Source organism: Stigmatopora nigra, chromosome 22 (assembly GCF_051989575.1).
Source record: "Stigmatopora nigra isolate UIUO_SnigA chromosome 22, RoL_Snig_1.1, whole genome shotgun sequence".
In the NCBI taxonomy this organism is placed as follows: Eukaryota; Metazoa; Chordata; class Actinopteri; order Syngnathiformes; family Syngnathidae; genus Stigmatopora; species Stigmatopora nigra.
Window position 1 is genome coordinate 533,521 of NC_135529.1, and position 11,570 is coordinate 545,090.

The following is an 11,570-nucleotide window of genomic DNA, read 5'->3' on the forward strand; positions in this document are numbered from 1 at the left end:
ATTTCGCAGTTACCCGTCCACAGGTGACCTCGACACATATATACAAAACACCAATTAAAATTTTGGACTATTTCTCTTGTTGGCAAAAAAACTGGACTGAAATTCTAGCTTATTTGGTACAATTGGCATTCCCAGCCATAGCAGAACTACTCTAAAAGTGATCTGTTTTTACATTTTGACCATCCGTTGACATTTTTATCTTTGTGAAAATTGATTTTAAACACTTTGCCCTTTAAAGTGCCTATATAGAATGTTAATAGTGGTTTAAAACCCTAACGCGTATGTGAAAACAAAACCAAAGCATGATGACTTGAAAGTCCTTCAGATTGGGATTTTTTTTGGCATAAGACAAATTTAATACACACCCAATGATGGAAATATTTGGGTTGCAATTCCATACAAAGATGCCATCTTCATAACAGTACAATTATTATTTGGTTGGTCCATAGGAAGCAAACACTAACCCTATTGATGAGCCAGTATTTAATTTAAAAAAAAAACTTCAGAAAATGTAAAAAAAAAAAATCTTCACAAATATCACCTTTAGTATGGTATCCTAGCAAAATAGGGATTATCTTGGTACAAACAACAATTACAGTGCAACATTTCTGCCTGCATATTTTTCAAGCAGAAAGACAAATTGTCCTTTGCTTATCTAATGTCAAAGCACTACTAAATTTGGCATTTATTTTAAGGTTGCAAACACTTTGACAGCTTCATGTGAGCACAGTCTTGCTGTATATAAGAACATATAAGAACAACTGGTCATAGATGTTACGTGAGTGCTTGCAGTTTTTGAAAATAAATACAATGTTAATCCTTGATTAATGATTTCTAGCCCTAGATTAGTATACTTGTATATTCTGCAAAGTATTAAGAAGCCTTCAATCAACATGATTGGATCTCATGTCATTACAAACAGTTTATTTATTTATTTTTTTACACTTTAGCTGTAAAGTCTTTGTTTATAACACTTAATCTAGCACAAAGCCCTAACCATAGTATTTCAACTAAGAAGTAAAAGAAGTCTTGATTTGAAACTTGAAAAACCTTATGTGACATTAACTGTGGCCTTAAACCGTGAACTCCACTTGATACCTTATTTTACCTTCATATCTATTTTATGAAAGACCTGAACCCCAATCAGAAACTCTATCTTTGATAAAAAACTAAAGAAACTATAATTTGAAACCCTAACCTATGAACTTGAAACCTACTTTAATCCCCTGACCTTACTTATAACTAATTCAAATCCTTAATACGAGCCTAAAAGCATATTTCAAACCCCAAAACTCGTATTTAAAACAACCAGGCTGAATGTTTGAGGCGAACCTTACTGTGACGCTTTTGTTAGTTGAAATGTGATCTTTTTGGGGGTGTTTTATAATTCATTACAACGACAGCATCGTAAAGCATGAGGGTTGTCGTGCAATAATTCAGTTGGGGTGTCATTTTCTGACCTGCAGCGTTTCGCAGTCTCTAGCAGGAAACAAAGAGGATCGGTCGCAGGTGACAGCGTGTGGCTCGTTCATATTTCAGAGCGCTCATTAAATAGTAAGACGACTACGGCTACTGCTGGTGTTCTGCTTGTACACACACACATGCGTGGCAGCCATTCATTCAAGGATACATTGAACATGTAGTTGCCATGCTGGCGTCAGGGTCAATAGTAAAGCGTTTTACAGCAGGAATTCGAGCGAAAGGGCTCGTTCTTTCCCATGTTAGAGCTTTATGTCATGTTTGCAGTTGATTTGGGAAAAAAACTGCAGAAAAATCGCTTTGTTAGTGTATTTTTTAAGTCGAGTTTTAATACATAAGTCATTCATTTTTGTTGGTTGATGTACGAAGGCATTGCGATTTTTGTATGAAAAAAGACTTGAGATTTGTTTATTATTTCTAATCTTAATTTTGCAGGAATTATAGCAGGATTACGCTTTTGTCTTCTCATTGTCAAATAACGTAATTTGACAAAAAGCATTATTGTGCGTTGTATATGTTGGATCCCACTTAAAATTATGCCCTAAAAATTGCTTCATACTTTTCAAAACCTTGTCAAATATTTAATGTTATGTTGTTATATTTCAGAGTGTAACTCAACACCTTGTATAAATGAAAATTCAGGCTCACACTCATACCTAAGGGCAATTTACCATGCATGTTTTTGGCCTGAGTACCCACAGTAAAACCACACAAGCCCGGCTACAACATGCAAACTCTACACAGTGAGATTTTTCAATTTAATAAACAAGATTTTTGCGGACTGGGGTAAAGGTTTCCCTTTAACTTTTCAAATGTAAAATCTGTTCAAATAATGATAAAGATAAGAGTTTTTTTTTAGATGATATATGTGTCGTTTTTGGTGGGGAAAAATAATTTGTTATTTCTTTATGCTAGAAAAGTGACAATTTAGCAATTTCTGATCTTGTGAAAGGCAATTGAATCTGTATTAAATCCTGAAGTAACTACATTATGATTTAACTATATTTACGGACATACATATCTTGTATGTATATTGTTGTTGACATTGTTTTCCCTTCTAGTGCTCACTTGTTGCCAGGCAGAGTTCAAGGGCCTGATCAATACTGTATCTTTTGAATGCATTTACTCATAAAGACCGCTGGAAACATGAAGTTGACCGTCTGATCCAATGAAGTACATTGCACTTAACAGCAGACACACTATGAATATACTGTAATCGTCAATACTTTCTAACATTTGTGTCAAACTCCCTTTTTTTCTGGGCCACAAAAATATTATTGCTATTACATGAAAGCGAACAATTGATTGACAACTACTTTTGAAATAGGTCACGTCTTATAGTTCAAGTTGGCCCATTGGCCAAATAGTTAGGACGTCGGCCTCACAGTTCTGGGGTCAAGCATTTGAGCTTAGATGGGCCCTCACCCTTTGCATGGTCTGCCCGGGCTTGCATGGGTTTTCTCTGGGTACTGGTAGGCCAGTTGAACACTCAGTTAGCTGGGATAGGCTCCAGTACCCCCAGGGTAAATTTGGTTGTGTGAGTTAGTAAACTGCAGAGACTAGACAGTGAAGGTCTAAAGTGGATTTATTAAAATAACTTATTTTTTCCTACCATTAATAACCCAGTTTTCTAAAAAATGAAGAACTTAAAAATGCTAAAGCATATTTACTTGCGTGGTTATTGGAATCAAACTTGTAAGTCCATGTGAAGAGTTTTTCCATAAAGTGAGGTGAAGAGTTGTTTTGTAAAGTGAGTCAAATTCAGAATTGTGCGGTACCTGTTGACTCCCTGCCGTGTGCGCGTGCATGTGCCCGTGAGCTCGCCGTACCTTGGCGGATGCCGTGGCCGTGGAGCGCGCAAAGGAGGAACCAGCAGACCCCCGCGGCACTCAGAGGTAACAGGAGCCGGTAGAGCTGCATGGAGGCCCGGGGTCGGAGGAGAAAGGACACCGGCGTCCGAAATCCACAGTGCAGGTTACCAACTGGACGCCAGGTCCGCTCCGTTGGAGGTATGTGTGACCGGCATGCCACACTCTAAGTCCACTTTTTTAAAAGTTAACCCTCCACGCACAAAAACCTGTCAACTTTTATTTTTCCTAGACATTTTCCCCCCAAATCCCAGAGGAACAAAAACCAGTCCGAAGTCCCGCCACGGGCATTTTTCCGGTGGACCCCAGACCGGTCAGCGCAGGATGAGCGAGTGGGTAGAGGTGAGTAAGACGCCTGAGCTTTTTGAGTGAAAAAAAATGGAGCAGCAGCAGCCTTTCTCTCATTCCCTCTCTCTCACTCTCTCTCTCTCGGTCTTTCTCCTTTTGGGTACCACAGTAGTGCGCATGCATGCACAGGAATGGGAGGGTGCAACTTGGCCAGAGGAAGAACGACTTCATACTGTACAAAGGAATTAGGTAACCAATTGTCTAAAAATAAGTAGAAATACATGATGTGTATGATATATATGTATATATATGTATATGATATTCTGTTCGCTGATGGAAATATTTTTTTGCTATCTCAGTATTCCAAAAAGAGCTACGCAGTTTGATTTGTTAATTCAAGGGACAATACATATTATCAACATAAACATGTTCATGTTAATGAACATGTATATGTAAAAATGTAAGATTATAGCCAGAGGCTATTTTCCATATTTGGTTCTTTGTGCAGGTTGAATACAATACAGGACAAAAGACCAGAAAACAGCATAGAAATGATGAGATATACACAAGTAGCACAGGTCTATTATAATATATTGTTATACTCGTTTGTTTCAAGAATTTGGTGTTCAAAAGATGTTTTTTTTTTTCAAACTTGAGTCTTGAAAAAGAAAGGGGTCGTCTTATATTCGGGCCAATACAGTATTTTTTTAAATAATACATTTAGGGCTAGAACTTTAAATTGGCCCTTTCATGCACACATATGCTTAACCCCTCTTTATTATTACTGACATATTGGACACGAGTCTCAAACTTGCAGTGCATTGGCCAATTGTGGCATCAGGAACATTTTATGGGACCCCCATTTGACATCCAATTGTAGTGGAACGGTGGAAATTGGTTAACAGTTCTCCCTCGCAGTTCTGAGGGTTAAAGGATTTTTTATATTACTTTTGTAATCTCTGTTTTTGTTGTGACACTTTCTCCATTCTGCTCTAATTACTTATGGCTTCACATAAAGGAATCAATTATTTAAACTTTCCATAGGATACTTTTAGCCTGTTCCTTATGTGCAGTCTCTTAACTGGCATGTTAGGGAACGCCCACGTCAGTGTGCATTAGGGTGAAGTGAAGCTGAATGGTGACACTTGATATGCAAGTGTTCTTCAAAATTCAGAGATCTTGCTGTATAACAATTACGGAAAGGTCCATTCAGCCATAGAGCAATTGGTCACTTTAGACTAGTAAATGTTGTAAACACTGCAGTTTTTCCTGATGTATACTGCTTATGTGTTTATCAGGTGGTTTTCCACCTTTCACATTAAGTCATTGTTTGGATATAGATGTCTAGCCTAGCCCCTCCCCTGCCAGTTCAAATCACCATTCACTGCCAGCCCCTCCCAGTTCAAATGGGATAAATGTCTACTGCCATCAATGTCAGTGAAACATGATTATTCACTGCCAAGGAATTAGTTATTGTGTCCATCCTTTCACAGAATGCAAACATGTCTTATCAAGATCATGATAATGACTGACAGCTGATCACAGTGATTGACAGTCAAAGTGGGTTGTCATTCACTTCGATGATTGACTTTTCACCTTGACTTGTTGTTGTGATGTTCTGTTTTGCTATCACTCCAGTCTGGACTAGACCAGTCGGGCGAAATGAAAATGTCCGTCAGGAGTAGAAGTGGGTGACTGCTGAAATGAAAACCTGAAAAAAAACTGTGGTCATCAAACATTGCAGACCAATGTGACAATCCGCCACAGTTTTCACTTTGCAAAAACCACAAAATCCACCCGGATTGAAATACTACTATCCATTCCCTTACAGAGAAATAATACAAATTTATTTTTTGTGAGATCAAGTATGTTCAACTGCTAAAATAATGAGCAAAATCCTAATTTTGGAACACTGACGTCATTATTTTAACACTTATTGAATGAAGTTCTTAGAAAATACTCATTGATTTGCTTCCTTAGTTAGCTTCTATGCTAATAAATTATCTCAACGCAAAGACTCGAAGAAGCCCCATGGGGTTTTTTGAAAAATGTCATCAACAATGACCCAGAAGGTGGCATCTTTGTGACATTTGAACACTCTGCCATGCTTTTGTCACAATGAGGTCATTTCCCAGCATCTCCCGGGACTGGTGAGACCGTGGGATAAAGAACTGACATTTCCAGGAGGAAGACTATAGATCCGTGAAAGAAAATTGGATTTTTCTTGCCAAGTTCACTCTCATATCAGTTGTAACCAAGTTTTTTTTGATGATGGCGCCCAAAGGAACTTCCTGTTATCCCTCCTGAATATTCAACTCAGTCAATATTTCATAGTGTGTGGTAGCCCCCCATGGAGGATGGAGGAGTAAGCGTCCATTGACGCATCTTGGAGGCAGTTGTTGCATCACTCTGTTTATATTTTCTGTACGTCACCTGACACACTGAGGTGCAAAACATGATGGGGGGGCACTTGCTCACCTGTCGGCCCTGATGCCCTTAATTGCTGATGCGTCATTAGCATCGTGTTGAGTATATTGAACTGAATTCAATGCTATTATTGTCATTAGTATACAAGTATAATGAGATTTAAAGCCTCATCACGAAGTGCACAATAACAACAACAAAAAACAAACACACATAAATAATAACAATAAAAAATAAATAAATTCAGTCATTTATTTTCTGACCTGCTTTATCTTCATTAGGGTGTGTTATGTGGAGTTTGCATGTTCTCCCCGGGCCCGTGTGTGTTTTCTCCGGGTACTCCGGTTTCCTCCCACATTTCAAAGACATGCATTGGTGATTGGACACTCTAAATTGCCCCTAGGTATGAGTGTGAGAGTTAATGGCTGTCCGTCTCCTCATGCCCTGCAATTGGCTGGCTTAAGTAATAAATAAGTAGTCAACATGATAACTACAGTCAACAACATAAGTAGAGAAGTGCACAAATAGCAACAACACAGATAAATAATCAAAAATAATTATAAAGTATCAAGAAATCATTAGCAAATAAAGAAATATGTTGTAGTCAACATAAAGTACGTTCAGACTGAGTTTTTCTGCATTACATTTTCTATTATTTGTGTTCCCACCAGGGGGTTTAGACTGTTAACGTCACTGAAGATGAAGTGAAGAAAAGTAAAGTAAGTCTGTTTCTAATGTATAAAACATTTGTTAGCATTTATTGTCCAGGAAAGCAGAAAGTCTTTTTTTGTAATCATAAGCAGCACGCACAATTGACCTTTTTAAGTCACACGATCACCTCAGGGGGTACATCGCTGAATTGAATAGATTTAACTTTTTTGCATTGTTTTGTATCGCATTGTATTATACTGCAGAAATAGGTAGATTTAAAGGAAGAGAGTATTTTCATAGAAATATGCTGCTACATTGTCAGAACAAAATATTTGATGGGCCTTGAAAGATGATGGTCAAAATGGCTGGCAATAAGGGGTTCAATAGAAACCCAAATGTTTTATTCTGTGTCTTCTAACGAGTTAGAAAATGGAAACCTGTAAATCATACAATAAAAATGTAACAACAAAACAAATCTTAATCTATTTTAGTATGACCTGATTTGATGAGGCAACACTGCAGAGAATGTTGGAAAGTTCCTCGGTCTGTATTTTAATGTTGTCTCTCCCTGGTCACCTTGATGGCAGGCAGCCTGGTGATTGGACACGTCAGACATGTTGTCAGGACGACATGTCACGGGCTCGTCACCAAATAGTCTCAGCTGTCAATCAAACCCAGCACATCTATTCAAATCTACCAGGAGTCCTACGAAATTACTGCAACTAAATCAGACGGCACAGAAATTTAAAATCAACAAGTTCTTCAAGATACAACCTGTTATTTGGCAGATTTTTGTTTGTTATTCTTTGACTTATTTGACAAAACTTTGAAAGTAAAAGTAATGGCTTTTGGTGTTAAAAAACCCAACTGACTGCAGTTGAATCAAATTCCTCATAACGTGCAGTAGGATATCATATGCTATTCAACCATTTTCTGTCATAGGGGGTGCTGGAGCCTATCCTAGGGACTGGAGTACCCAAAGAAAACCCACACAGGACCAGGGAGAACATGCAAACTCCACAGAAACCCCTGGGATTGAACCCTGGATCTCAGAACTGTGAGGCTTGCTGTCTAAATGTACTTGTTGTGTATTATTAAGACAAAAGTTTTACTGCTAATCGTGAGCCAGATTTGTTTATTCAAAACAGTTAACATTTGTTGCCATTTATTCACGACATGCTTCTATGCAGTAGTTATAAATGCATAAGAAAGAAATCACCACCTATAATTATATTTCTAGAATGTGCCATCCAATTGTTTTATCACCTGTAAAGTTCTTCAACCAGCAGGTGAACGAGGTACAGGTGGAGAAGTGATGCGATCATCAAGTGGGTGGAGTCTAATAGTTTTACTATTAACTCGCTGCTCATCTGACTCAGTTCCTAAAGAAATACTTAAAAAACTGAACATTACCATGACTACGAACATTACACTTACTTTATATGTAGCTTCAGCATTAATATTAGGATTATTGATGTCTTCACAAGGCTTGGAGTTGAGACCTAAAGTCCAGTTGTCATCAGGTATGCATTTCTGACAACCTCATTAATAAATTGAGCAGTGGTCAATATTTCATGACCTTTTTTTACGTTAAATTAAACATTTACAAGCAGACACGGGAAAGCTTTTTACCGTTTCTTGGTTTTATAACAAACATCGTCTTTGATGAACGTCTTCCTATGCGTTCGTTTTGCAACATTTAGAGACATTTAGTGAAAACATTTTGCTTTTGATGGTCCTGGCTAAGCGGCATACAAATTTTGATCTTGGAAATCGCTAACAAAAAGGTTTATGTTTTGATTTGAGAAAGCTGACTTGATTTGCAACTTTGGACCTACATAACATAGACAATACCAAATGAACAAAAGACCCTGACCTCATCTTATCTGTTGTAGATGTCTGAGGATTTCTTCGACGATGTCTTCAAGTTGCAGTACACTCCATCTCCTCTAGGAGACACGCCCATTATTCGGACCAGAAGCGTCACTGTTAACATCCAGTGTCAATACCAGAGGTGGGACTCTCCTAAACCGAACAACTGTACAGTGATAACTTAAAGGGTCTTTATAAGTCAAGCTAACGTTGCAGAGTTTCAATCAAATCCGTCTCCATTTTTCTCCAGCTTTGCTTTGTGTTTTCAGGAAACACAATGTGAGCCTCGGCTTCCTGACTCCCACCTGGACTCCATTTCACGACTCTAAAGTCTCTGAGGAAAGCCTTTACTTTTCTTTCAAACTGATGACGGGTGGGTTACTTTAATGTATTTACCGTATTTTCACAACTATATGGCGCACTGCATTATAAGGCGCACCCTCAATGAATGACATTTTTTCCATATATAAGGCGGACCCTCAATAAATGGCACGTTTTATTTTTTTCCATATATAAGGCGCACTGGATTATAAGGCGCCCTGTCTATTTTGGAGAAAAATCTAAGACTTAAGTGCACCTTATAGTCGTGAAAATACAGAACGTTTTTGTTTTAGGATTTTTTGTTTTTATTCTGCGAGGAGGCCACTATTGGTTGAAGTACTATCGTTTATTCAATATATTTTTTTGCATTTATCAGTGTCAGTACAGATTTTGTCGTTTTCCAGCCTTATTCTATTTCAAACTTTACTGTAGAAGCGAAATGCCATATTTTCCATATATAAGGCGCACCCTCAATGAATGGCACATTAATTTTTCCCACATATAAGGCGCACTGGATTATAAGGCGCCCTGTCTATTTTGGAGAAAATTTAAGACTTAAGTGCGCTTTATAGTCGTCAAAATACGGTATTTTAAACTGGTCTTGTTTGATGTGATGCTCTTCCTCTCTCAAGATGACTGGCAGTCTGTTAGGCCATCTTCTGAATTCCTGCTGGGAAACATGATAAAGTTTGAAGTTTCTGTCAAGCAGTTTTACCATACGCCTCTCAGGGTGACGGTAGATGACTGCGTGGCGACCTTGGTCAAGAACATCGATACGGTCCCTTGTTACGCCTTTATGGGCAACAACGGGTGCGTGCTTCTGCTAGTGGTGATGTTTTGTATTTGTTTTTCTTTGGGAAGATAGACTAAAATCAACTCTTGTGTAGTGTAGCGAAACCAACTGTTGAAATTAATAATTTAGGATGCAAAAGTCCAAACATATCAAATGTGACTTTTTGCGTGAGGGTTAAAACATACTTTTACTTGACTATGTTCCACCATTGCATATTTGATGTGACTTTTGTGTGTTCAGGTGCCTGTTTGACAGTCGGTTAACTGGCTCGAGCTCTCGCTTCCTTTCTCGTTTGAGGGATGACCAGTTGCGGTTTGAGATGGAGGCTTTTAAGTTTGAGCAGGATGACCGAGGCGTGGTGAGAGAATAGTGTTAGGTAAAGAGCTCTCTATGCGCTTTGGTCTTTCTTGGCATTATGGTTCTTCTTCTTCAGCTCTACTTCACCTGCAACTTGAGAGCCACGCCTGTAACTGCCATGGTGGATTCTGACAACAAGGCCTGTTCCTTTGCTGATGGGTGAGATGCCTCCTCTTACCTCTACTTCCATTATTCTACTTTATACTCTGTCATCATTTTTGGGACATTTCCAACTTAATTAATAACTTTACATTCAATCTATACCTGAAAGTTAAAATAATACAGTAAAAATACCTCTATTTTTATTGTTTTTGGACTTTGTGTAATCATGGACAGAACTGCAACATGGTGTCGTGGGACAAAAATTAATTCATCAAGCTCCATTAAGGAAGCCGCAAACGACTGTTTGGCTTTTACATGTGTACTTTGGAGCGACTTAAATGAGATGCTCTCTTTTGCATGATTTTGGGCTCTTTTTAATATACTTGGTTATACGGCTTGATTGGTTAGCACATCGGCCTCATAGCTCTGGGGTCCTTGTTTCAAATCCAGGTCGGTCCACCTGTGTGAAGTTTGAATTATATGACAGGATACACCCTGAACTTCACACACTTTTACCATTCACAATCAATTCTCCACCATCAGTGACTCACAAATATAAGTACATAGTCAGATGAAATTGTAAGTGAAAATGATGAGTGAAAGGGTAAAATGTTCACTTGAAAAATCAGTCTATTTCTGTGTCTATTTATAGGTGGACTGAGGCAAGTGGAGTTCATGAGGCGTGTTCCTGCTGCGACACAGATTGCGGAACAGGAAGGTGGCCGCCAGTGATGGGAAACAAGGGTCACCTGAAACCAACAGGTAGGTTTTGGGACATATTTAAGGGAAAAAAGGGGGTGTCTATTGAAGGTATGCTAAATTTCTGTTAAGTTTGTTAATGGGTGTTTTGAATGCATCTTTTTAATTACATTTTGAATATTACAGGTGCAAAATGGGAGGAAGAAATTGCTGTCGGCCCAGTCACAGTTAAGGAAAGACCTAATGACATGGTTTGAGCTGCAATAAATCAAATGTCCCAATTATGGGGCTTTTATTTGATTTGCCTCAATAAAATATCAGATGATCATAATTTGGGGCAACAGCACATTCTGATGTTGTAGTGAAGCCTCGCAGTTTAACACTCCCGTATTGGAAAATGCAAATTGTTTACTATGAACCTTTTGAAGGGATTGAAATATTTCATATTATCCCAAAAGAGAAAAATGTCTTCTCATGTAAACAATTGTCCCCCACCTCTGGCCTGAAGTCAGCTGGGGTGAGGTCCAGCACCCCCCTGCGGCCCTAGTTTTGCCCTATGTTTTAACAAGTTAAAAAAGATACTTGCTAAATTTGATCGTTATACCTCTGACACCATTTCAGTGAAATTATTTCAGGCAATGAAGTGTGATCTAACATTTAGGTCTCCTCGACTCTAGTAAATTCTAGTAACTAGATGATATTCAATACGTACATTT

General features: G+C 38.3%; 1 protein-coding gene across 1 annotated transcript; it reads left to right on the plus strand.

Moving 5' to 3' along the window:
• The first annotated feature begins 8,111 nt into the window (after positions 1–8,111).
• Positions 8,112–11,219, plus strand: LOC144215746 (zona pellucida sperm-binding protein 3-like). The gene is made up of 8 exons (XM_077744862.1): positions 8,112–8,233; positions 8,606–8,724; positions 8,852–8,955; positions 9,536–9,713; positions 9,937–10,054; positions 10,130–10,212; positions 10,808–10,917; positions 11,041–11,219. Exons 2-8 carry the CDS (start codon positions 8,606–8,608, stop codon positions 11,109–11,111), a joined length of 783 nt encoding a protein of 260 aa, XP_077600988.1. The 5' UTR covers positions 8,112–8,233; the 3' UTR covers positions 11,112–11,219.
• Positions 11,220–11,570: the final 351 nt, after the last annotated feature.